A 27,096-nucleotide genomic window follows, 5' to 3' on the forward strand; every position below is an offset into this window, starting at 1 on the left:
AGGCGGTAAATCTGAGGAAGAAACTGATGAGAGCGCAGGGAGGAAGGACAGTGCATCCTTTGAGAATCAGATGTTGAAGGGGGACTGAGAGCAGGATGAGGCAGTGCCTGGTGAGTCTGAGTCAAAGTCATCTGCTGAGGGAGGCTGTGGAAGGAGGTCTGAACAGTCCCCATGTGGAGGGGCCACCAAGGGGCCTAATTTATGTCAAGCAGTACCTACCTGTCCTGGGTCCAGTCTCAGGTATTCTGGGTTCCTCTCTCAACTTATATCCTGGAGACCAGAACACAGATGTGGCTGTGGAGAGATAAGAGTCTCAGGGCTTGACCTCTCCAAGGTCACAGCTGTTGAGATGGGAGGGGACAGCCACACAGTCAACTGTGAGGTCCTGGGCAGACAGTGATGCAGGTGTCAGAACCTGGTGCATCAGTCTTTGGGTGAACAGCACATGAGGATATCAGAGGTCTGAGTAAAGGGCGGGGGGGAGCTTTTCACCCAGAGTAGCAGAGATATGGGAAAGGCACCGGGGGACAAGGCATCCCCTTTTGCCACGAAAGGAAAGGGATACACCAATCAGGGCCCAGAAGGAAGCCATTGTTTGGGACCTGGGGAAGGGAAGAGGGCCCAGAGCAGAACCTTTGTTAGGGCAAAGACATTTCCTTGGGAGTGGGTGGCAAGCATGCCCTCTCTAGGTGACTGCTCAGTGGGCAGCAGTCAGTGGGTGACCTGGGGAGACTGGGCCGGCAGAGGCTGGCGGCACCCACACACACTCTCCCACTCACAGGAGGCTCCCATCCTGCAACCCAGTTATTCTGTCCGTATCTGCTTGGGTCCCTGGAGGGCAGATCAAGGCCCGACACACTGCACTCCAGCCCCATCTCTTTGCTATTTGTTATTAACAAATTTATTTACATTTCCTAGACCAAGATTAATTGTGAAACTTAACAGGATGGCATAAAAAGGCCAAACATGACCTCCTTGAAGGTTGTACGCATAGTTGCTCTATTTCCAAACTAACAACCCAGGTCTTCACCAGCAGCTAGGCCCCGCTTTCTTCCTCCAAAATGAGACACAGAATAGCACCAGGCTTCTGGTAGCTTCAGCATTTAAAGAGACAAACACACAGAGGCAGAGACGGGTGAGAGGAACCACAGTACAAAATGTAGTAATAAAAAAAAAAGTGGTCAGAGAATCAATAGCAAACCCATCTCTGTCTCCAGATTAATGGCTTGGCTGAAAGAAAGGAGGGGGGAGGTCCTGGGGGAAGGAGGGAGGGAAGAGGGTGATGCAGAAGTTGGCAGGTGAGCCACTGACCCTGAACAGAACTCTGGGTGGGCAGCCAGGGCTGAGGCCACAGGGAAGAGCTGAGAGGGGTCCCTGAAGGCGGCTCTGGCCACATCCTGGGCTCAGAGAAGTCAGTGCTGGGCCCCTACTAAGTGCAGTGGGAAGGGAGCTCTGGAAGTGGCGCAGCCGAGCCCCTCCTCTGCTTCATATGTTCCTGAGGATCTGTGTGCAGAGCGTGGGGGGCTGGGGGAGGGGACAACACACAGGCATTTCAGAAAGCAGGAGAGCCACATGCTGGTGGGAAAGGAGGCTGGGGGTGGGGGCGGGGAACACCACCAACAACGAACCCTCTTTGCTCTGCAGAGCAAGTGCCTGCAGAGGGACAGGAAGCCAGGCCAGGGCTCCTGCGGCTCCAGCTTCTTTGTGGTCCCTCCCTATGCCAACCTTGCCTCTGCCTCCTGGCATGGGCAGCTGGCCATGGCTGGACAAGCCCATTGTAGACTGCCTTCTGGTCAGGACCATAGCTGGAGTGAGGGGAGAGGGCAGTCCTCTGCCCAGACTCTCTTGGTCCCAGTGAAGATCCAGAGGATGTGAGGACCAGCTTGGTCAACCCCACAGAGTTTGGCTATGACCACAGCTGTTCACTTGGACTTCAAAGGCCAAGGCCCCGGACGCTGCTTCTCCTTGTCTGGTCAGCCCTGCTGGGTGTGCGGCACTCAGCAGAGCTCTAACTTGGTTGGATCTGTGTATCCAGCCCTCGAGTTGGGACCTGTCTGGCCCCAGAGCTGCATGCCTAGGGGGACTCACAGGAGCAGTTCTCTGCTGGCGCTGGGCTGGGGTTGGGGCTGGGAGACAGGGAGGCAGGGGACTGGGAGAGGCTGGGGGGCCCAGAGCCATCGGGAGCAGCTGGCTCCCCCGCTGGCTGGCAGAGGGTAAGGGAGAGAGGTAGATTGGCTCTCTGCAGATCCCCCTGGGGTCTGTGTGCCCGCAGCTGTCTGCAGGTGGCCTGACAGCTGGCCTGGGGCTGTGGGGCAGCTGGGAAGCTGGTCAGTCTTCTGGGAGATAGGGCCAGCGGCGGCACACTCAGATTCCTTAGATCCTGGGGGCAGCCCAGGTAAGGAGCCTGGGAGGGAGAGGCAGGTCTGTGGGTGGCACAAGGGCTGGAGGGAGGCCAGAGGCCTAGGCTCATGGCCTGGAAGCAGAAGGGAGAGAAGATGCTTGCCATTAGTTGTCCTGGTGCCACAGGGGCTGGGGGCTCTTGGGACAAAGAATGAGGCCTGTGGCCTTTTCTCGGCATTACCACTGGGAAACTGAATCTTCCGCTTGTGGCCAACAAGTGCCAGGTCTGAGCCTGAGGAGAGTTCGGTAAACCCAGAGCTGGTCAAGAGGCACTGGTAAGCAGGTGTTCCTGAGGGGTCCACAAAGACATCAGCCAACTCCTCTGGCTCCTGGCAGCTTGCTGGTGGTCCAGGTGTCTTGCCAGCCTCCACAGGTTCAGCTGGTGCCTGTGTGTCGCCCACTGTGCCATCCTGCTCTGGGGCACCTGGGGCCTGGCGATCATCTTCCTTCCTCCTCCTGGGAGATGCTGTCCTGGGATGGGAGGGCTGGTTGGGAGGCAGAGTCTCAGGGCACAGATGGTCACAATCTGAAGCCAGGGAGCCTGACTGCCTGTGGGAACAAAAACACCCAGTGGGCCAAAGGGTGCAACTCAAGAGCAGGTGGCAAGTTGGGATCCTCCCGAGCGGGGCTGAGGCTGAGGGTGGAGGTGGGGCAGGGCACGTGCGGTGCTGCCCTTCCAGGCTCTGGTGAGCCGAAGAGAGCTGCCCATTCGGAGGCCCTGTGGTTCTTGGTTCTGCAGCCTGTGGTCAGGGCTGGCCAGAGGAACAGGTTAGAGGCTGTTCCATTTAATAACTTCACAGAGGAGGCTGTGCCCTTTGGTGGCTGGAGAAAGCAGCACAGATCCTGGCTGGCCAAGCTGAGCCCAGGGAGGCTCCCTGAGGTGGAGACTTGGGGTGGAAGGTGAAGCCACAGCTCCTTAGTGGGCACCAGGGGGAAGTTGGGGCTCAGAGTGCCCTGGGATTCCACTGAATCCCCTGCAATCCTTCCTGGGGGTAAAATTCTAGAGAAGCAGAAAGACCCGGGGAAGGACTCAGGAATCCCCCTCCCCGCTTCCAGAAGGCCAGAGAGGCATGAGACCAGACACATGCCAGGACCGGAGCTGCTGCAATGCTCCCCCTGCTCCCTCAACTGTGGTGATGCCTCTGAGTTCTAAAGGGAGCCACGCTCTGGCCTGGGCCCATCCTGATCAGCTGAAGCCTCGGAGGTCTTCCTCTTATCCCGACACCACCAAAACCAACAGGACAGAAGATGGTGGGAAAGAAAGGGAAGGAAGGAGAAAGACAGGGATGCCATAGCCTGGTCCCTGCTCTTGCCTACCTGAGGGTTATTCCCCACCTAGAGAGGGCGACAGCAGGACAGGTGGAAAGGCGGGTGTGCCCACCACCCGTGGCAGGGTGGCAGGTGGCGCTTACCCAGGGAGGCTGGCCTGGAAGGGGATGTCTGCAAAGCTGTGGCTGAGTTGGGCGATGATCCAATCGACTTCAGCATATGAATGGGCTTCCAGGGCAAAACCCCGGTGCTGGGGGCTTTGAAGATGCTGCCCGGGGGTGAGAGGAGGCACAGGGCATTAGACCAGGCCAGGTGGGACGCAAGCAGACCAGCCAGCCTCACCAGGGTGGAGAGACTGGGTGGGACAGGCTCTCATGGGACAGTCTGTGAGCAGCTGTGTGGTGGGGAAGGAGCTCACCCTGTGCAGCTCCTCAAAGGCCTCCTGGCAGCACTCACAGTAGCCTTTCTTCCTCCGGGGCACTGTGCGGGCGGCTGATTGTGGGCTTGGCTCCCGGTCCCTGGCTTCTCTGGGGAGGGCACACGGAGAGGAAGAGTTGTCACTGCTGGAGCCCAGGCCAGGGAGGGGATGGACCAAAATGGCCAGAGCCGGGCAGGCACAGGCTAGCCTGCCTACACTTGGTGCCACTCGTCCAAGGGTGGCAGGAGAGGCAGCAAGGAAGGCGAGACCACCCTGTGGGCCCCCTGTCCTAGCTCCGTCCTCTCCCAGCCCACACATCTCAAACCACAGGTGAGCGTGGGGGGACGAGCGGCAGCAAGAATCCCTGAGGACGTTCCAGGGCTGAGCTCACACACAAGCCCACGTTCATTTGACCTGCACAGCTGCGCCTTCACTGAGGACTTTCATATCTTTCTGAAACCTGACTTCTCATCTGAATTTCAGTTCTGTATTTTTAACAGCCCATAGGGCATTGCTATTTGGCTGAGCCAACTCAACAGGTCCAAAATATTCCCCTAAGGACTTTCAAAGTGACACAAAACCCAGAAAATGTAGAAAAAAGCAGATAAATTCAACTACATGCAATTTAAAAAAACATCTGCTTGGCAGAAATCATAAGCAAAGTTAAAAGACAAACCACAAACTGGGGGGGGGGATATTTATAACTAATAACATGGGAAAGGGCTCATTTCCTTGAAACACAAAGGGCTCCTTACAAATCAATTAGTGATCAATAACTGAATAGAAAAATGGGCAAAGGCTATGACGAAGTTTCACGCAGAAAGAGATTCAAATGATCAAACATATGAAAACATACTTAACCTCATTCATAAAGAGAAAAAAGGAAAATTACAATTATGCTGAGATATGGTTTTTAACCTATCAAATTGGCCTAAGTCAACAATTCTGACAGCTCACAGTATTAGCCAAGGGGATGGGGAAACAGGCTCTGGTCCAGTGCGGGTGACAGTGTACACTGGCATCACCTCCATGAAGAGTAATTTGGCCGCCTTTCTCAAAATTATAAATATGGGCACCCTTTGACCCAGCATTTCCACTTTCAGGAATTTCCTCTGCAAATATACTTGAATGATCATAAATTTACTCTGAACAAGGCTATTCACTACAGCATTGTTTAGAATAGCAAAAGACTGGAAATCATCTACGCATCTGTTAAATAAAATACGGTAACTCCATACCATGGGATACCCTGCAGCCATTCAAGGGAATGAAGAAGCCCTTTAGGTGCTAATAATAAATTAATCTAAGATGTGTTAAGTGGAAAAAGTAAGATCCAGCACAGTGAATATCATGCTACTCTTTGTGAGAAGAGGGAACGAGGGCACACAATGCGCCTCTGTACACACACAGTCTCTCTGGAGACTCGACCTGGAGAATGAAGGCTGGGTGTAAGATAACAGACTTTTCACTTTAAACTCTTTGTAACTCTTAAATTTTGAACCAAAATATAATAATGATTTTGAAATTTAAAAAAATTGAACATTTCCTCCCGCAGATTTTCTACACACCCCCTGCCCCAGAACCCTGGGCCAACCCTCTGTTCCTCACACGTGGTCACCAAAGCTTCACTGCTTCACTGTCTTCCCCTTACAACCTCTCAGCTCCTCTGCCACCCCAGGGCCACCCCCAGCCGTGCACCTGGGCGGCCTCCTGGCTACTGCTCTTGACCCCTTGTGCCTTCCAGGAAAGGAATGAGGGGCACCTGGACTTCACCTCAGCCTGTCTTTCCCTCCTCCCCTCTCCATCCACTGCCACACTCCATTTCTGTTTTTCCTATTTGCACTATTTCCTGACCCCATGGCCCTCATCTACCAGTGGAACCCACAGGCCCTCCTTGGCCCTGGGGACTCTTGGGCTGAGTGTCTGCCCCGTTCAAGTCTCCTGGTCTGTGAACTAACCCTGTGGCCCCTAAGTTAGAAAGGGTCTGAGAAGGCGTCTAGTCCATCACCTGAGCTGCGTTCCTTCTGTGCTTTGGTCGGTGAAGCTTCAAATTCTCACAGGTCTGTAGAGTAGGAGCACCAGTCAGCCTACAGGCCACTTTGGGCCACCTAGTGCAGCAGGCACCTCAGGTCCCCCGCCCCATACGTTTAGCTTGAAAGGCCTCAAACTTTGACATGCACTGAACTCATTCGGGGAGCCTGTGTATGTGCAGCTTTGGGGGTTCCAGCACCAGAGACTGTGATTCTGTAGGTGTGGAGTTCAGGAACCTGCATTTTTAATGGGACCCGAGGAAACTCTGATGAAGGTGATCTATAATCTGAGTTTCAGAAACCAGCCTGTCACCCTCTGGACACCAGTCAAATCCTACAGTATGGATGGAGAACAGCGAATGAAACGGATGAGCACTTCCAGTGTCTCTCTTCTCTGGGCGAAGTTCCCAGAATAGACTTTGCCTAAGGAGCTAACACATGGCCATTCCCCAATCTGACCAGCAGGCCCCTGACGGGGAGGACTCTGGCCGGTACCCAGCCCCTGGTACTCAGGAACCAGAAAGACCCACCTGGTATGGTGTGAGCTGCCCGGAGTTGTCGGGGCCTCAAAGGGACTTGTGTCTTTGGGTCCCAGAAAAGAAATTTCAGGAAAGGATTTAAACTGATGGTGGAAAGGACGAAACTTCCTGAAACAGAAAACTTCCACTTTGAGTACCGTGGGGAAGGGGAAGGATGAGGAAGGGGGGCCAGCCCGATTCCCTAGAATTCCAATCCTGATAAAGCAGATTCTCACCTGCCCACCTTTTAAATTCTAGAACAGTGCTCTCATCTATCTTGCTGGATTAAAAGAATACTTATGTTCTCTCCATTTTCCAAACCTTCGCTGCTCCCCTGGACCCTGTAGCTACCCGCCGAGCTGAGGGGAACACTGGTGTTACCCCATTTTATAAAAGAAGAAACGAAGCCCACAAGGTTCTGGGACTTGCCCAAGGGCTCACGCACGACCAGCAAGTGGCCAAGTCCAGATGGGAAGCCACGCCTCCTGACTCCGGATCTCGGCCCTCAAAACGACGTCTGAGGACTCTAGTCTGGCAGAATCTAAATGCAAGAATGTTTAAACCAGAACAGTAACCTTCCTGTTCCACGAAGAGGAACATTTTTGCTCTGGGCTGGTTCTCTAGTATTCTGACCGGAAAAGAGGCGTAGTGAAGGTTCTGGAGAGTCAGACCCGAACTGAGTGGTTCGGTGGTTTGCTTCAAGTTGCTCACATTCAAGACTTTCAGAGCCAGATCTGGTGATTTCTGGATACTCAGCAAACCCCGCAGACGGGGGTGCCAGGCACACCATGTCTGGCTTCAGTGGCCAGTGCAGGGGGAGAGCGCAGACCTTGGTCCCTGGGGGGCACAGTGAGAGCCCTGCGGCCTCAGGACTGAGTTAACAAATGAGTCTTCTTGGACTCTGAAGGAGGAGGTGCCCTTCACAGCCCCGGTCCCACCCTTTTGTCCTTCTCCTTGTTGTTTTGTTCCTGCTTAGGTGGCTGGAAAGTTGACGCTGGTCAGGCTCTATTGGGCTTCGAAGGGCACCTGCTTCAGAACAGCATGTAAAAAGGATCATAAGGTTCAGCTCTGCTTGGTCTTGCCGGTGATGCCAGAGGCACACAGCACACTGCCCCTGCAACTCCGGTAACAGCCTGTGCCCGCCGTGTGCGGAGATACTGAGGCACTGGTGGCGTCTCAGCCACTGTGTGTGAGTCATGATACTTGTACTTAGCTGGTTGTGAAGGGGCTGAGTCTGAAGGACATCCCACTGGAACTAGAGAAGACGGGACCTCATTCCATCCCTGCGTTCTTTCTACTTGCTTTGGGGCACCAGAGCCAACTCTGTACCATGTGCAGGAGCCATCTGGAGGACGGGCAGGCATGCCAGGCTCCTGAGGCTAGGTCTTTAGCTGGCCTGCCTGAGGCTGAGGGACACAGAGAATTCTGGTCTCAGGAGTCTCTGCTGGGTACACGTGGGCTTTTTCTCTTAAACAACTTTTAATTTTGAGGTATTTCTCGATTCTCAGACTTTTGACCTAGCACTTACTTAAGAGTCAGTGGTAACCCAGTTGGCCAATAGCCCATCGAGTTATCATCAACGAGACCTTCCTGCTCTAGGTAAGAAGGGCCCTCATGGGGCGGGGCCAGGGCAGAGTGGAGAGGGCTCCAGGCAAGATGTGGATTCTAGCCTCCGGCCAAGACTCATTAGCAAAGTGGACAGGTCCAAGTTCCTTAATTTCTGACCTCCGTTGTTTCCCCACTAGGAAGAGGATGGACTCTCAGGCTAGTTTTACCCAGGGTTGTCCTGAGGTAACATGTACCAGGAAAGGGTTTTACAGAGCAAAACAGAAAGGCTTCATCAAAGACAGGGTGATCTGACAAGGGAACCCCAGTATCACCCCAAACATCCTCACTTCAGCCAAGGCTGTACTAGCACTGGCCTGGGGCCGGCAACGATTTGGTAGTGTCAGCGGACACCTAGGGGGAATCGAGGAGTAAAACTGTCTGGATGGGACACCAAGAGCACATAAAAGCAGAGTGTGAAAAGGAGGGGATTCACACACAGGGTCATTAACCTGTGGCTCATGACTGAGGAATGCCAGCTGGGCACGGCACCTGCAGAAGCTCCTCCTGACCTGTGTGACTTCTCCATGACAGGGGGATAAAGTGGCTTCTGGGGAAGACAAAAGCGTAGGGCTGGAGGGCTCCGTGTCCCCGTGTCAGTGTGGGGCCCCGAGTACCTCTCCTCCACGTGGGTCTGTGGCCCCCTCACCTGCTCTCATCTTCGACTTTGAGGAACGGTGCCTTCAGTCTGGCCACTGGAAGGAAGAAGGCACAAGTGAGCTGTCTGTCTGCCCTGGCATTGGCCCGGGCTCGACACACAGGAAGGGCCGAGGCTAGAGTCTGCCAAAGCCTAAGAGCCTCTCAGGGCTAGAACATTCATTGCCCCAAGATGCACCTTTCCATTTGCAGGGGTGAGGCACCCACTCCCATCTCCTCCAGCCTCAACCTGGGGAGAAAGGGGTCCCTATTTGTGGGGAGGGTGCAGGGTGCCTGGGGTCCTCAGTGTGCCCTCAGCCTCCTGCATGTGGGTTCTGGAGGCTGTCAACCGACCATTAGAAACCAGGCTGGGTGGGAGAAACCCCAGCCCCTGTTGGTTTCTACTAAAAGCCTCAGCTCCTTCCCAGACCTTGACTCCTGGTGTCTCAGAATCCGAGGGGCCTGAGAATGGTTCCTGGACAGGGTTCTCTACAAGAACTCTAGGTTTCTTGGGGGGAAGGAGAAGTGAGGAAGAGAGTTAAAGAGTGTTTAGAGGTCTTAGCAGAAGGAGGGTAAAAAAAAAAAATCAAAATCGAAATCTGGTTCTTGAAAAAAAATAGGGCAGAGGGGTGCTGGGAAGATAAATTTGGAGTCAATTAATCAAGAGATTCATCCCCTACTAGCTGGCTATCTGCATGGTTTACAGACTCTCTAAGGCATTATAAACCACTTCTGCCTTCCCACAATGACCAGAAGTCCTGTCAAGGGGGCAGCCAAGGCACTGGAAGCCTGGGCAGAACAGTCACCAGATCCCCAAAGAGGCCGAAGCCTTTCAGCTCTCAGACCCGCTCAAGGCCACCTGCGCCCCAGTAAAAAGCAGCCTTTCTCCCTGCACAGCAGCAGCTCCCATTAATTACTTTTTTGGGACAACTTCTTGTCTTTTTAATTAACTGAGACGGTGATTAAAATCAATTCCCCTATAGATTTCCTTGAATTTCAAACACAAGAGGTGCCAAGTAACTTTTCTTAGCTCCTGCTTGTGCACGAATAAATGCCACTTAAAGAGCATCTTTGGGAGAAGCATCCAGGGGGAGAAACTCTCCTGCTGTCCAAGAGGAGCTGGGAGCCGGGCCCATCAATCTGCCTGTTTGTCAATTTCAGGGAAGTCTGGCATTTCTGAAAGGGGTAGGCAGCTGTCAAACTGCCCACCCCAACTGCTCCTGAATCAGAAGGAAAAGGATGCTGAACTTTGATCAGTGCCCAGGAACAGCCAGAGGATGCAGGAGCCAGAGTGACTGCATGAGGTCTCAGCTCGAAGAAGAGGGCCTGGCCCAGCAGTCCTGGACTTGATCGCGGAGGCCCCTCTCCTGCCGCTCTTCTCTCCGAAGCCCAGGCCCTGGAAACACGATGGGGCAACACAACCTGGACTCGCTTCCTGCCGCAGAAAAGTGAGCAGATGCTGCCACAGAGGGAGACATGGGGAAGCATTTAGGGAGGGAGGGATGGCAATTAGATGAGGAAAAGCTATTGCACTGACCTTTCCGTGTTCTTGACTCTGTTGGACATTTTCCCTAAATGGAAAGGGAAACTAGGTTAAGGATGTGAGGAAGCCGGGAGGGGTTGAGGAACAGGGCCTGGTGAGCCGAGCTGCTGCGAGTCTGCCCCACTTTGTTTTCTGCTGTTGGCTGGACCCTGAGCTGCAGCAGACCTGAGTGCCACGGCTCCCTCTGTCTCCCCAAGGACTTGATGCGAGGGGAGCTCTGTGCATGAATCTCAACGGCAGCTGACCTTGTGCAGGGACTGCAAGATGGAGCAAAGAGCAAGGGCTGGGGAGCCCCGCAGGCCTGGGCAAGGGTGGAGCCATGCCACCTGTGCTGTGCAGAGTTCCCGCCTAATGCCTCAGCTGTGGCACAGGTGAAGTTCAAGCAGGTAGCAGACCCGATGCAGAGCAGGCGCTCACTAATGGCAGCCTGTGTTTTCTAGGCGCGGCTGCCTTCCCAGGGCGGCAGACAGGACGAGGTGAAGACAACGGCTTTTGCTTTTTGGTGCCCTATCCTGCGGCCCCTGACTCTGTTGGTTAAAGCCAACTTTTAGGCCAAGGTCAAACAAGGCTAATATAAAAAACCAAATGGAACAAATTTTAAGAAAATCAGTTAGAGCTCAGAGGGCATGGGTAGGAAAAGGGATCCAGAGAGGCCTGATTGGGACTGTGCCTCTGGGCCCGAGGAGGTTCCAGACTGTCCTCCAGGCCACACTGCCACGGTAGACACGGCCCCGAGAAGCCTTCCACATCCCCTCGCCTATTGGCAGGCTGCACCCAGAACTTGCTCCAAAAGACTCCCAAGTATCTACAAAAGAGATTATTAAATGAACAAAGCAAGGTAAAAATACTGTGCAATTGCATAGAAGGGGGCTTTTGACACATCTGCTGGTAGATGCTTGGCGTCCTGGAGGGCTAACTGGGAAACAGTCCACCTCAGGCTTAGCGGCTGGGGAACCAGAGCTGGGGGGGAAAGAGACTTTCACTATATACTTTTCTCAACTGTGAGCAATGTGGATCTATTCAGCAGCAGAACCCCAGAGACACCGAGACCAGAGGGTGTGGCACAAGGGGCGCCGAGGCTGAGCACTCCATCTGGTGTGGATCTACCACTGTTGGTTGTGCTCCCAAGAGACCTGTAGGGTCCTCAGACTCAGGCTGGGCAAAGACCCTGTGGCTTTAAATCAGCCTGGGCTCTCTTGATGAGGTACACACAGTTCTAACTCCAGCAAAAGAAGGAAAAGCCAAACAAGAATTTGGAAAATGGCAGCTATTTCAAACCCCAACACCTGGCACCACCCATGCAATCTGCAGGCTCACTGCCGGGCCAAAAGCCATCCCTAGGACAGCAGCCTGGCCAGCAGGCCACGAGCGTTCGCGTTTTATCCAGGCCAGACAACCTGCAGGCAGTCCAGGGCCCAGGCACAGGGAGGAGGGAAGACCGGGCAATGTGGGGCTGTGGGCATCAGGGAGAGCTGACTGAGAGGCTGTGTTCCTCCCACTTTCCCCAGGACAGCTGGGAGGAGATGGCTTGGTGGGGTGTCATGGATTTACCAAAGTTGTCACAGGCTTTACTGTTACCCTTCAGTTCAGTGGGAGGACCTACCTCTGGCTTCTCTGGCCCTTGCTTCTTCACACACAGAGCATCAAGAGACAGGTGCTGCACGTACATCACCATTTCTGTGGGGGAAACAGGGCTGTGGCCAAGGGCTCCCTCTCCTCACTTCCCCAGCACAGTCCCTTCCTGGGGCTGGGGGACTACACTTCTCACCCAGCCTGGCCCACTGGATCACACCAGCCTTGCCTGCCACCTTCTGGCTACGTGTCATCCCTGCACCTGCTGACAATAAAAGAGAGGGCTGGGTCCTCTATCCCTGGAAGAGCCCCTGAGCTGGCTTCAGGCTCCTTGGAAGCACTGAGTACAAGTCTTGAACAGGAGGTGCCTTCTAGCCCATAAAGGGCTTTAAGGTACAACTGCAGAGCTGCTTCTGTCAGGCAACCAAGCCACGGGAGTTCTTCAGATTTAACCTCAGAGGGGAAGAGACTCAGTAGGGGCTATACGTGCTGGAGCTTCTCGAATACTCAGGAAGTCAGGAAATTAGATCAAGTGGGAATCGGATGGTTTTCCAGCGATGGTGGAACCCCCCATATCCCAGACCAGGACCTTCCCAAGCACAGTTCTCTATCCTTTGGCAGATCTCAGGCAGGATGTGGACCAGCCCCTTTCAGTGGGTCAGAGCAAACCCCAGAATCAAAGTGGAGCTGGATGTGAGGGCCAGTCGCTGCCAGCTGATTCACAACAGCTATTCTAGTGTGAATTTATTACAACCTGAAGACGGGTGGTTAGAGTGTGAGGCGAACCTAGAGGACAGAAAGAACATGAAATTTAGCCGGGCCAAACTAGGTGGGAATGTGGGCCACATTACTCACTCCTGGTCAGACTATGGATGATTTACTTACTACATTCTCTGAGGCTCAATTTCCTCATCTGTACAATGGGCAGAGGGAAGTGGTGAGGGAATTACCTGGCACAGAGTAAATGCCTGATAAGGTGTCATGGATATTCGGATTCTTCTTCTATTTGTAAAACAGGATTATCCTACCAGCTAAGAGGAGCTGTCGGGTTAAATAGAACAGCACCTCCCACGACCTGCGCTCTCCTCGTGTTACTGCTGGTCTCTCCCCCTCCCCGCCTGTGTGGATCAACACAGTAACTGAGTGCACCTGGCTGCAGCTGGTACATGACTCTGATCCCTCCCCCAGCTGATATTCCCAGTCAAAGTCACCAACCCTCCCGTCCGCAGGAGCCCCGGGGCAGGAAGGGTACCATCCACGTGCAGGATCCGCACTCCCCAGGAGCGGGCGTTGCTCAGGAGGCTGCTGCTGCTCCCCTGGAAAGACAAGCAGAATCAGGCAGGGGAATGGACACCATGGCTGTCCTGGCTTCTGGGAGCTCTGGGTCATCCACGTGGGGAGCTGTTGGGAGGAGAGAGCCCAGAACCTGGAGAGTCAACCCTAGCCCCCAGGAAGACCTCTGTCCTCCACACCCCAGGAGGGGACGGACTGCTGATCTGCCTACAGGCTCAGCTCTGGCCATCCTGTGATCAGGAAGGGACACGCTTACATGAGAGCTGTTTGTTGGGAGAGCCTCTGTGAGGAAAGCTCTCAGCCCACAGGAAGAACACAATAAACACCACCAACAGTCACCACTGTCTACGCCTGCTGCCCACCTCCCTCCTTGCCAGGCTGCCCTCATCACAGGCAAGGCACCCAGCTGCGGTCACTTCAGCGACTCCTCTCACAGGATCACCTCAACTCCTCCTCCTGCCACTTAACTGTAACGGCCCTGGATTCTCACAAAAAGGATAAACAGCCTCTTGTGAAAGACATACAAAGTCTGACATGCCCCACAGCATCCCTCCAAGGTTCTCCTGGGAGGCTCTGGAGTTGGAAAGATCATGGAGTCAAACCTCGGCTCTGCCACTTCAGCCCTGGTTGACCCTGGACAGATGTCCTAACTTCTCTGAGCCCCACTCCCTCATCCATAAGGAGGAAATAACGACACTGCCACAGGTCTCGCAGGGTGTGCCTTTCGCGTCAGTACTTCAGCAGAACCTTTGGAGGAAAGGCTGACTCCTTCGCCGTGCGGAGACACACTCCAGCCTGCCCGCCAGCTCACCTGGTTCCTGATGGCTGCCTGCAGGAGCTCCTTCCCTCTGCTCAGAGGCACCTGATGGAACAGAGGAGCAATGAGGTGAGCTGGGGAGACCACCTGTGCACAAACAGATGTCTCCACCGGAGCTGGCAAGGAGTCACGTGTCTTGGAGTCACGTCCCTCGGAAAGCTGGGAGCAGTGAGAGCCAAGGAGCCTGGAGACCCTTTCAGAAGAAAAGGTCCAGCCACAGCCAAGTTCAGGTCACCTGCAGGGAGCTGTGGCCCGGGCAGCCTGGACCCTGGTGAAGGGCATTCTGCATTCACCCAAGGTCAAGTGTTACAAACGTCCTAAGACCTTGCTCTCTCTTTTTTTTTAACTGAAGCATAGTTGATTTACAATGTTGTTAGTTTCTGGTGTACAGCATAGTGATTCAGTTACACATACATATATACTTTCTCATTATAGGTTATTACAAGCTTTTGAATATACTTCCCTGTGCTACACAGTAGGACCTTGTTGTTTATCTATTTTATATCTGGTAGTTTATATCTGCTAGTCCTAAACTCCTAATTCTGAGACCTCTGTTTAGAAGCCCACGCTGCCGAGAAGACAAGCCTCGGCCAATCCCAACAAGCCCTCTCTGGTTTACAGAGGGCCCTCCTACTGTTTTTGAACCTCAGACTCTGAATTCCCATAAAAAGTAACATTTATCACCGAAGGAAGGGCATGTTGCCGAGGTGTTGAGATCCAGAGCTATGATAAGATATTTTCAGCCCCTGAATTCAAAAGAGATTAAAATAAACCAGATGAAACTAAAACCAGAAACTGCCTAAAAGGGCTCACCAAGGCTTACTTCCTTCGTCTGTAGGGTACCCCTTTCTGACCCCATGAGGTTCTCACCGAGTCTGCGGGTTTCTGTGCGGGCCTGGGATGGCTGCCTTTTGGGTGGGCCATGGGCAGTGTTTCCACTCGGATCTTGCTGGGACTGGGGCAGCCTCTGTGACTCGTCCCACTGCTCTCTGCCTTCGCCTCCCTGCGGCTGGACACGATGTAACTTACTTCTTTGCTCAGAAAACCCTCAATTACCTGAAACCAGATCACAGAGGTGGCTGAAACTGAAAAGGCAGATGTGGAATCACCAACAGCGAGAGGGTGGGGAAGGAAATCTTGGCTGCCAGAAGTTCCAGGATCAATGTCTTTAAATAGACCAAGTGCAGTTCTGTGCGGGCCCTCAAGAAGACATCATCCTGAAATACAATAGGGTTTATATATATAACACAGGTTCTTGCTCCAGAACTGTAGCTCCTCCTGGCCCAGCAGCAGAAGCCCAGAGGCTCTGGGTATTTGACTAGTTTGAGTTTGCTAGGAGCAAGAGCACACTGAAAGGACCAGAGAGAATTAATGGCTTGGTTAAGCCATGCTTTTGCTGTGAAGATACACTGGGACATCCAGACGTTGCACCTGTCACCTTGAAAGGAGCCTGAAACAAAAAAGGGTTTTGGCTATTACTCAGCTGCGTAAGTACCTGCTCATCCTACCTGTAAGCCCTGCATGGCACTGAGAGGGTCTGACATCCTGCATCACAAGAACCCAACACAGTGCCTGAAACACAATGACACTTAACTCACGTCTGTAGAAAGAAGACAAGACAGAAATAAGCAGTAGTTTAATAACTCTCTGGGGGAAAAAAAAACCCTGCTTTATAGCATTTGCTGAATTCTGTGGGGTAAAATCCTACCATGGCTGATTTCAAGCTACCCGTATGATGTCACTGAATGTGCAACTTGAAAGAGATGCTAAAAATTCGTTCTTGTGAGCCAGCCCCAGCACATCCGTGAAAGTAAGGATGGGTGATATCTCTGAGGTGTGACTGGATGAGGAACCTGGCACTTATGTTAAGGAAAAAAAAAAAAAGTTTAGGTTCCTCAGAAAGCTAAACATATGGATTACCATATGACTCAGCAATTCCACTCCAAGGTGTACACCCAACAGAATTGAAAACAGGGACTTGAGCGGACACTTGTTCACTGATGGTCACTGCAGCATTACTCATAATGGCTAGACAGCTGAAACAACCTGAGAGTCCATTAACAGATGACTGGATAAGCAAAATGTGGTCCACCAATACACTGGGGAGTCATTCAGCCATAAAAAAAGAAATGAAGTTCTGATCTCTGCTACAACATGGATGAACCTTGAAAACTTTATGCTAAGTGAAATAAGCCAGACACAAAAGGAAATATCTGTGATCCCACAGATATGAGGTGTCCAGAATGGGCAAATTCCGAGACATAACATGGAACTGAGTTACAGGGGTGGGAGACAAGGAAATGGGAAGTTATTGCTTAAAGGTTACAATTTCTGTTTGAGGAGATACGAGTATAGGAAACAGAGCAATGGTTATACAACAGTGTGAATGTAGTTAACGCCAATGAACCGCATACTTTAAAATGCCATATATGGAGGGAGGGTATAGCTCAGGGGTAGAGTACATGCCTAGCATGCACAAGGTCCTGGGTTCAATCCCCAGTACCTCCAATAAGAAAACATATAAATAAATAAATGGTGGGTGGGTATAGTGCAGTGGTAGAGTGTGTGCCTAGCATGCGCAAGGTCCTGGATTCAACTCCCAGCACTGCCATTAAAATAAATAAACCTAAAATAAAAAAAAAATTAAAATAAATAAACAAACCTAGTTATCTCCCCCCAACAAAAAAAAATTAAAATTTAAAAAAATTAAAAAATAAAGTGCCATATACATTTTATCACAATTAAAGTCTTTAAAGCTATGGCTTGAAGGAGTACGTCCATCTACCTCCTGTAACTCGGCAAAAACAAACACTAGAGGGTTTGAGCAGGGCAGTGCTACCCCACCTAAATGACAGATGATTCAATGGCCACACACTCGTCCCATCCCAACGAACCCACTCCTTTGCAGGTGACTCTGCTGTTCCTCCCATCAGGAGGTGCAGCCTGAGTCCACTCCCTTGAATCGGACTCCTTTTGACCAACAGATGTGGTGAAAGTGTACAGTATGTGTGCATTCCAGAGCCTAGGCCTAGAGAGGCCTTGTCGCTTCTCCCGTCACCTTCCAGGAAAGCTGCCGAGACCACCGTGTAAACCAGCTGGTCTAGCTCACTATATGTCCACATGCCTGTGTGTACACAGATGACGTGTGTAAGGAACTCTTCACACAATATGTAAGCAGTCACGTAGCAGCTGCAAGCATGAACTTCCAGATGTGCGCGTGAGAGCATCTTTGGTCCTTCCAGCCCAGCTGACCCTCCGGCTGAATGCAGCTGCGGGAGTGAGCCTGGATGAAACCAGCAGAGGAACCACCCAGCAAAAACAGGAGAGTGAGAAATAGTAAATTGTTGTTTTAAGTCCAAGTTCTAGGGTGGTGTTTTACACAGCAAAGGCTAAATGACAGAACACACTAAAAATTCAAGATGTGATTTGGGGCCCATTTGGGTGCATAATCCTCATTCTTTCCATCCCCATTGCTAAGTTTCCATTCATTGGACGGCAAAGAGCCTCTGCATTCTGAGCCTCTTCACACAGTTTCCCCAGTTACCTGCCTCTTGGGGGCCAAGTGCTATCAACCTATTTGCTAAACACAAGAGTTTCCCATGTCAACCCCTTACTAAAAGTGCCGTAGGACATGTGCTCTGAAAATATTGTAATGGACTCAAACACAGCGAATGCTTTTTTCCCCCAAAGCTGTTCACCACAGTGCTATTTATAAGAGCTAAGATTTAAAAATCATCTAAATGTCCATAGGTTAAGGTTAAGTAAATTAATAATCCACTCAAAAGTATATCCTCATTACAAAGGATGTATGTGAGGGGTAATATTGATAGGAAATTGCTTTAAGGTTATGGGCAAAAAGTTGGTTATCAAAAATATATTCATGATCATAGCCACACAGAAAATAAGCATTAAAAAAAAAAAAGGATAGAGACAGAAGCAGAAGAGTGGTTACCCAGGGCTGGGAGTATTAAGGGGCAATGGGGAGTGACTGATAATAGTATAGCATTCCTTTTTGGGGGTGATGAAAATATTCTACTGTAATTACACAATCTGCAATATCTCTGTGAATATACTAAAAACCATTGAACTGTATATTTTAAATGGCTGAACTGTATGGTATGTGAATTATAGCTCAATAAAGTCATGAAAGAAAGAAAGAAAAAAAAAGGGAGGGAGGGAGAGAGAGAGAGAGAGAAACAAAGAAAAGAGAAGAGTCCACAAGAAAATAAATTCATCAAAATGATGGTTGTCACTTGGAGCAGTTCCATGCTCTCTGAAATTTCTAGAATAAACAGATACTACTTTTCTAATCAGGAAAAAAAATTTAACTTTACTTGAAAAAAAAAAAGGTTTATACTTAAATTGCTTTGGAGAACGCAGTGAGAGCACGGAAAATGCCCCAAGTCACAGATATAATCCCTCTCCAGCTCCTGCCCTACAACCCGCAGAGGCACACGGTCCCGCAGGAGAGAAGCAGGTTGCATACCCCACCCAGCTGCTGGATGGCTCCTGTTAAAAACTGGAGGTTCTTGCCAGCAGGCAGATCCAAGTAAAAGGACTTTCCAGAAAAGGGCTGCCTCCCAGCATCTGGAGAGTGCTTCTGGCATTTTCCCAGACAACTGGAAACTCCGAGCTGAGCTCCTAGAAAACAACAAAGGGGAATAGAGTGAGAAGCCCGAGGTGAGAGGGAGCCCTGCAGGTCCAGCAAGCCTCGCCGACAGCCCCTGCGCAGTGCACCCAGCCAGGCCCTGGGCACCAAGATGGACCCGAGACTCCTATTCCTGCCCTGATGAAGCCCGGAACCTCATACATCCATGGTGGAAATATAAAATGGTGCAGCCACTTTAGAAAACAGTGGGGCAGTTTATCAAAATGTTATGCAGAGTTAGCACAAGACCCAGCAACTCCACTCCAAGGCATACATCCAGATACGTCCAATTAAAACTTGTGCAGGAGTGTTCACAGCAGTGTTAATTCATTTTAGCCAAAAGGTGGAAACAATTCAAATGTAAATAAAATGGTAAGCAAAATGTGATATGATGGAATACTATTTGGCAATAAAAACAAATGAACTACTGACACGGGCTACAGCAAGGATGAACCTCAAAACATGCCATGTGAGAAAAGCCAGACACAAAAGACTACATATTGTAAACTGCATTTTTATGAAGTGTCCAGGAAAGGAAAATATAGAGAGACAGAAGTTAGATTAGTGGTTGCTTAGGGCTGAGGGTGGGAATGAGGAGTGACTGCAAATGGGCATAAGGTTCTTTCTGGGGTGATGAAAATGTTCTACAATTAGATGTTGTGTTCATTGCAAAACTCTGTAAATTAAATAAAAATCATTGAGAGTGTACATTTATGACAAAAGAATTTTATGTAAATTATAACTCAATAAATCTAAAAAACCCCACCTTAGTGAACATACCTTTGAGAATTCTGCATTTCGTTGTAAATAAATTTTACATTGAAAGGAAAAAACTATAAATAAATTTGGAACTCTGATCAATGAAATGCTTGCTGAATTATTTATAGGGCAAGGTAAATGCCTACACATTACCTGAAATGTATCAAAGGTAAGATGAGTGGGGGGAGGGTAATACAGCTCAGGGGTAGAGCACATGCTTAGCATACATGAGGTCCTGGGTTCAATCTCCAGTACCTCCATTAAAAAAAAAAAAAAAAAAAAAAAAAAAAAAAAAAATAAAATAAAATAAAATAAAATAAAATAAAATAAAATAAAATAGCAAAGCGCTTAGGACTGAAGAGCCAGATGGAGCCCAGGAGATAAGGTCTTGTGCCAGCCTAAAGTGGGGAGTGAGAATTGGGAACTCCTGCACCAATCTAGGAAAAAAGGTAAGCCAGAAAATAGTCCATCCACCAGAAGAGACAAAAAGGAACACTGTGTATCTTAGTCTGGGCTCCCCACGAAAGGAAAGTCTTCACTGAGAATCCAAAACCACAGGACTCCCAAGAGTCTGGAATTCAAACTCATACTAGTCGTGTGGTCTAAGAACCCACTACTACCACCATCAAACAGAAAGATAAACATAAAAAGTAATCCCAGCTAATAACACCTTGGCCACACTTCAAAGAATCTAAAGCAAAACTCCAGAAGTCCATAGCTCAGTCCAGGGTTCCCTGAATTTCCTCAGTATCTACCTTTTGCAAGAAGAAACCACTGTAATTTTTCAGTGTGTTGAAGGAAAAGACCTTTGACTCAAGAAATTTAATACAAAGGTGAAATAAAGATGTTCTCAGGTATACAAGCCTCATAAAGTTTATCACATAAAGCCCCCTTTGAAAACACTCTTGGAGAAAGTTCATCAGCAAAAAGAGAAATAGATTCAGAAGAAAGCAACAAGACATGGGAAGGAAGAGTAAATAATTTGGTGAAGTATATAACTGTTTAAAAGACAACAACCAAATGGCATATCTGTAACAATCCAGAACTCAAAACTAGATGATACTAAGAGGGGAGGAGAGCAATATTGAAGGAAATGACTATGTGCTAAAATACTTGTCTAACTGGATAGGGGTGTTTAAATTTATGGATAAATTTAAGAATTTTATGGTAAAAGTAATGAATATGGGTTTAATAAATTAATCCATCCTGACTCCGCATCTATCTGCTAATCTTGTTTTTAATATCAGACTGAAAGCTCTCGTTTGACCTTTATCATGAATTCCTAAATGATCCATGACATCCCTCAACACACACACACACACACACACACACACACACAGTAATTAGAGGGCTTTTTCTCTGCCTTTTCTTCGCAAAAGGCTCTGGGCAGGAGTAGCAGCTTTGACCTCGCATCCCTAGTTTTGACTTATTACTTACCTAGGTCCGGAGCCTGGAGCCTACTCTCAGCCATTGAACCCTCCAGTTCAAACCAATCGTTGCCTTTAAAAGAAAGACAAAACAGCAGCTGAATCACCTTCACTAGGCTTCGATCTTCCACTATCCCCTCCCCTGACTCCCAAATCCCGCACAATTCCCATCGAGGCTCCCAGGAACCCCAAGACTCAACTACATCCAAACCCACATCCCCTCTCTGCTCCTGCGCTTCCTTCCAAGCTCTTGTCCCTCAGTCCCTCCGCCCCCTTTCAGACTGCTGACTCAAGTCCAGTGGCCTCTTGGCCACCCCTAATACATTTCAATTCCCGTGCCTCTTTCCAGGCTCTTGTCCCCTCAAGTCCCTCTACCTCCTTTAGACCTCAGTACCCTCAACTCCTGTGACCCCTTCCAGGCCCCTCTACCCTCCCCAGCTTCCGCATCTATCTGCTCCCCAATTCCTGTGCCCACTTCCCGACCCCATACCCCTCTTTAACTCTTAGGACCCTTTCCGCCTTCCTTCTTACCTCTGCTTCCCTTTCCCGCTCCCTCCTCAAATTCTCGGCTCTTTCTTGGCCCCCGTACTCCTTCAAGGCCGCCGTATCACATCTTGGGCTCCTTGAGCTCTTTCAGATCCTTGCACCCGCTGTTCCTCTCCAGCTATAACATCATTCTCTAAGCGCCCTCGGTCGCGGCTTCGGTTTAAATTTCCTGTCGGCCCCGCCCCTGAAGTTACGTAAGGGCCGCGAGCTGCCCTACGGAGGCCCTGGGAGGACAATCTTAACTTAGCCGACCCTCCCCTTCTCCTTCGTTTCCCCCTCCACTCCTTTCCGTCTCTTCTTTTCTCGGCTTCTCATTGGTTGGAGATATTTTGAGCCTATTAATAACAGCCCCAAGCTGAGGACTAGCTGTAGCGTCTTTGTGATTCCTCACACTGAGCTAGTCTGAAATTCCTAGGAGTTCAATAATAAATAGCAAAATAAGCCTAATACTTATAGATAGAGCATTTACAGTTGAAAGATTCCACATACACACAATTTCATCTTCACATCTTTTCTCTTCCTTTTTTTCACTTACTGACCCAACCAAAATAGAAAATTCTCAAAAATGGTGCCTCCATTCCTCACTTCCCATCTTTTCTTACTCTCACCTAATCCTCACCTCCCTACTAAAACTACTTACCCAGGTCACCTGTGACTCCCATTTTCCTCAGTCCTATCCCAATTCTAGAACGTCGAAACAGACTACACCTGTGAGTTCGGTAACACTCCCTCCTTCTTGAAACACTTTCTTCTTTTTGCTTCCATTCCTACCCATTTTCACCTTACCTCAATGGCTCCTCCTCAATCTCCTTTGCCGATCCAAAGTCACTTCCACCTATAAATGTTGTAGTATGCCAAAGCTTTAGCCTTTAGCCCTTAGCCCGCTTCCCTTCCCTATTAGCACTTTCTCCCTAGGAGGTATCTTCCAACTCCATAGCTTTACAATTCAGCTCTGTGCTAGTACCTGAGTTCTGACCTCTCTCCAGACCTCCAGACATATATTCAAGTATCCACCGGACATTTCCGTTTAGATGTAAAATAGGAATCTCAGGCATAACATGTTCAACATTTGTTCCACCCCACCAAAAAAACCAACTATCCTTCCAACCTACCCCATCTCAGTAAATGTCATGTCATCCACTCAGTTGTTCAAACTAAAAACCTACAAGTTATCTTTCAGCACTTTCCCTTAACCCCACCCCATTCCAAAAATTAGTTCTACTAATTCCAAAGTACATCTTGAATCAGACTACTGCTACCACTCTAGTCCAAGCCTCCGTAATTTCTTGCCCAAAGTACTGCAGTCAGTTCCTAACATACTTCTACCCTTAAATAGCTTCCTACCTCTCCCCAATATAATCCATTCCCCACGAGCAACCAACGATATTCATTAAACACCATGGTAGAGTTATATATACCACATATACCTGGTATTTCTTCCAGTGGGGTCTCTGACTGCAGATTGTACATCTCAGCCCTGAAGAACTCAAGCTCGGCCATGTGACTTTCTTTGGCTGATGAAAAAAGAAAGAAAGTGACCCATCACCCAGAAGAATAATTTTTAAGAGCCAGGATGGTTTATCAAGTTCTCTTTCCCCTTATCTATCAATGTCCAGCCAGAGGATGCCCTGTCAACAAGGGTTCCTTGGTGAAGAGGACATGGAACAGAACCATGGGCAAGCCATACTGGATGTGTAGCATAAGCAAGAAATAAACCTTTGTTGTTGTAAGCTACTGAGATTTGGGCATCATTTGTTACCATATGATAATCTAGCTCAAGGTCCTCAAAGTGTGTTTCAGTCCTTTCAGAAGTGTCCATGAAGTTAAAACTATTTTTACAATAATACTAAGACATCATTTTCCATTTTAGCTCTCATTCTCTCAAGAACGTTCAGTGGAATATGCAGAGGCAAAAAATGAAGATCCAACATTTTTCTGTTAAATCAAATATCAAAGAGATTTGCAGAAATGTAAAAAAATGCCATTCTTCTATTTCCATTAAAAATGCATTATGTATGTTAACACATAGTTGACATATTTTTAAATGAAAAACTAGCATTTAAAAATTTTAATTTCTAATATGGTGAATATCAAATATAATTTGATCTGCAAACATAAAATATTTATAAGTATAAATTTTATTTATTTATCTTTATTGAAGTATAGCCATTTTACAAGGTGTTAATTTCTGGTGTACAGCATAATGTTTCAGTCATACATATATTCATTTTCATATTCTTTTAAATTACAGGTTACTACAAGATATTGAATACAGTTCCCTGTGCTATACAGAAGGTATTTTGTTTATCTATTTTATATACAGTAGTTGGTATTTTTAAATCTTGAACTCCCAATTTATCCCTTTCCACCCCCTTTCCCCTGGTAACCATGTTTGTTTACTATGTCTGAGTCTCTTCCTGTTTTGTAGATGAGTTCATTTGTCCTTTTTTTTTTTTTTTTTTTTTTTTAAGATTCCACATATAAGTAGTATCATATGGTCTTTTTCTTTCTCTTTCTGGCTTACCTCACTTAGAATGACAATCTCAAGGTCCACCCATGTTGCTGCAAGTGGCATTATTTTATTCTTTTTTATGGCTGAGTAGTATAACTATACCACAGCTTTTTTATCCAGTCATCTGTCATTGGGCATTTAGGGGTTTTTTTTGTTTGTTTTTAGGTTGTTTTTAAGTATAAATTGTAAAATACCCACATTGTGGTAGCTGGTCTCCAACATGGCCTGCAATGATCCTCAATTCCTGATAGTCATGCCCATATCAAATAGGGCTATGTACCAACAGAATATTGAGAAAATGACAATGTGTGACTCCTGAGGCTAGGTCATAAAAGATATATCAATATCTGTATTGCTGTTTCTTGGATTGCTTGCTGTGGGGGAAGCCAGCAGTCATGACAGGAGGACACTCAACTACGCCTGCTGGGAGGCTCACAGGGGGATAAACTGAGGCTTCCTGCTAACAGCTGGCCCCAGCTTCCCACTCCTGTGATAGAGCCATCTTACAAGCAGACCCTTCAGCTTTAGTCAAACTTTCAGATGACTCTAACCTCACAAGAGATCCCAAGTCAGAAAATCCCAGCCAAGCTGTTCCCAAATTGCAGGCCCACAGAAATCCAAATAAATGACTACTGTGGTTTTAAGTCATTACATTTGGGGGTGATTTGTTACACAGCAACAGATAACAAATATACACACACAAACAAAAAAGTGGGTGTTTTGTGTGTGTATGTGTGTGTGTGTGTGTGTGTGTGTGTGTGAATCTTCCATTTTCAAAAATGTAAAAGGGCCTAAAACCAGAACTTTCAGAATTGCTAACTTACCTTATCTTGACAGACAAATAAAACCAGGTCAAATTACCCTTCCCTTCAAAAACTCCCAGTGATTTTCCCAGTTTGTGCCTCAAACCAAACTTCTCTGAGTCTTGAACAAGCCAAACTCATTTCTGCCTCAGGGCCTTTGCACTAACAGTTCCATTTCCCAGATATTCTCTTTCTTTTTAGGCATCAGATCAAATCTCATTTTTTCAGATAGGACTTCTGAGATCACCCAACCTAAACAGTAGCTGCCCCATTCCTTGCCAGGTACACCATTTTGTTTTATTTTCTTCATAGCACTTACCATGATCAGAAAGTAGCTTATTCGTTTACTTGTTTGAGATCTATTGTCCCTCCCTAGAATGTAAGTCCACAGAGCAAGGACCTTTTCTTGTTTTACTCTCTGCTATATCTCCAAAGTAAAGATACTTAGCACCAGGTGCTTAATGAATATTATTGAGTGAAAAAAATGAATCTCTCTAATCTTCAGTTTTTTTCATTTGTAAAAGGAAGATAATATTGTCTACCAGGGAGTGAGGTTTTGAAGATTAAAGATGTGTTTACACAAGATCTGTGAACAGTAGCTTTTACTACTTAGCAGAAAATATTTCGAGATAATAATATAAATTGTTCTTTATCGTTGCTTTTCTTGATTCCTGACGGGCAGGGCTTAAAAAAAATTCAGCTCATATCATAGAACAAGGACTGATTTCCCAATATCTAAAAAACTTGTTCAACTAGATAAAGAAAAAAATCAACAACCCAACTGAAAATGGGCAAGGGAACATTCACAGAAAAGGAAACACAAAGAGCATTCAAATATGCTCAACCTCATTTAAAATAAGAGAAATGTAAATTACACTTACACCGTAATACCATTTTTCACTTAGCAGACTGGCAAAGATCAATTTTGTTAGATAGCGCCAAACTGCCTTACATACAAATCCTATGTAAGGCAATTTGGCACTATCTAGGAAAATTACAAATGCACATATTTTTCCACCCAGCAATCCCATTTCTAGGAGTTATTCTACAGATATATTCACACATATGTGATATGGCTTATGTAATAAAGCTATCTACGGCAACATGTCAGTATCTATCAGCTATATGGTATTTATCAGGCAATTACTTACAAAGTAATGACACAGAAAAGGGATGCAGATATATTCATTTATTTAATTTTACAAGTACATATGGAGTGCCTACTACGATGTTCAAAGTGCTTTAAAAACAGTAATTCATTTAATCTTCATAACAATTTTTTAAGATAGGTAGTAACTATGCCCATTTTATATGTGGGAACACTGAGGTTATAACTTGTTTGAGGTTACACAGCTAGAAAGTGTTAGTGCTGGGATTTGAACCCCAGCAGCCTGACTTCAGGGTCCATACTTTTAACATTGCTCTCTGCTGCCTCTCAATGTAGGGCAAAATGGAAAACTGATAGAGCAATATTAAAATCTGACAGAATAGATTTTAAGAAAAAAAGGATTATTAGGAATACAGGTGTCATCCCTTGATGATAACTAGATCACCAGGAACTAAATAACCTAGTACTTATTTGACTCTAACAACATCACAATATTTAAGGCAGAAAAACAAGGGAAGACTGTAAAATCTATAAATATATGAGGACATTTTAACATACTTTTCTCCAAAAAACAGATAGATGAAACAAAAATAAAACAAAATTAGTAACATAAAATATTAAATGATATAACTAACAAACTTTAATATACAAAGGCTAGAAAATATTATTTTTAAATATACATGGAACATTATAAAAATTAACTTATACTGTGCCAGTGAAGTATTAAGTAATACTAAAAAAATCAGCGTCATACAGAACACATCCTATGACCACAAAATAGTGAAGTTACAAATCAATAACAAAATATAAGCTTTTTTTGTGTTTGTTTAAAGGAGTAAAACAAAAGGCATATCTCTGGAATTTTAAAATCACACTTCTGAAAATTCATGACAGGAGAATAAAACAATAGAAATTACAATATATTTAGAACTGCAGCAATGAAAAACTACATATCAAAACTGTGAGATTCCTTTTAAAAAGTTGTAAAATTCAGCTAAAGTAACTAGAGAGAAATGCATGACTTTAAATGTATATGCTATGTTAGAAAATAAGACAGATAGAAAATAAATCAGCTAAGAGTTTTCCTTGAGAGATCAGAAAATGAACAGAGAACACCCGAAGACTCCAAAAGTTCAGAAATAATAAAGGATAGAAATTCGTGAAATTAGTTAAGAAAAAAGCTAATGAAATT

The 27,096-nt window shown here is 47.6% G+C and overlaps 1 protein-coding gene across 6 annotated transcripts in view; it reads right to left on the bottom strand.

Annotated features, from left to right (window-relative positions):
* Positions 1 to 878: 878 nt before the first annotated feature.
* The window catches only part of DBF4B (DBF4B-CDC7 kinase regulatory subunit), a 31,468-nt gene continuing 5,250 nt past the window's right edge, over positions 879 to 27,096 (bottom strand). The window contains exons 2-16 of one of the 6 annotated variants that reach the window (XM_010959515.3): positions 22,909 to 22,995; positions 22,268 to 22,316; positions 21,467 to 21,705; positions 20,946 to 21,008; positions 18,588 to 18,742; positions 14,972 to 15,157; positions 14,096 to 14,146; positions 13,244 to 13,307; positions 12,023 to 12,096; positions 10,414 to 10,447; positions 8,890 to 8,935; positions 6,648 to 6,764; positions 4,088 to 4,196; positions 3,813 to 3,937; positions 879 to 2,949 (exon numbers count right to left, since the gene is read on the bottom strand). In XM_010959515.3, coding sequence (XP_010957817.1) covers positions 2,085 to 2,949; positions 3,813 to 3,937; positions 4,088 to 4,196; positions 6,648 to 6,764; positions 8,890 to 8,935; positions 10,414 to 10,447; positions 12,023 to 12,096; positions 13,244 to 13,307; positions 14,096 to 14,146; positions 14,972 to 15,157; positions 18,588 to 18,742; positions 20,946 to 20,979 — 1,860 coding nt within the window. In that variant the 5' untranslated portion in view covers positions 20,980 to 21,008; positions 21,467 to 21,705; positions 22,268 to 22,316; positions 22,909 to 22,995 and the 3' untranslated portion in view covers positions 879 to 2,084. Of the gene's footprint in view, positions 2,950 to 3,812; positions 3,938 to 4,087; positions 4,197 to 6,647; positions 6,765 to 8,889; positions 8,936 to 10,413; positions 10,448 to 12,022; positions 12,097 to 13,243; positions 13,308 to 14,095; positions 14,147 to 14,971; positions 18,531 to 18,587; positions 18,743 to 20,945; positions 21,009 to 21,466; positions 21,706 to 22,267; positions 22,317 to 22,908; positions 22,996 to 27,096 lie in introns of those variants that run through there. The other 5 variants (XM_074343302.1, XM_045520001.2, XM_074343301.1 and 2 more) reach the window with 5 other exon arrangements.

The sequence above is a fragment of the Camelus bactrianus genome, chromosome 16 (assembly GCF_048773025.1).
Source record: "Camelus bactrianus isolate YW-2024 breed Bactrian camel chromosome 16, ASM4877302v1, whole genome shotgun sequence".
NCBI lineage: Eukaryota > Metazoa > Chordata > Mammalia > Artiodactyla > Camelidae > Camelus > Camelus bactrianus.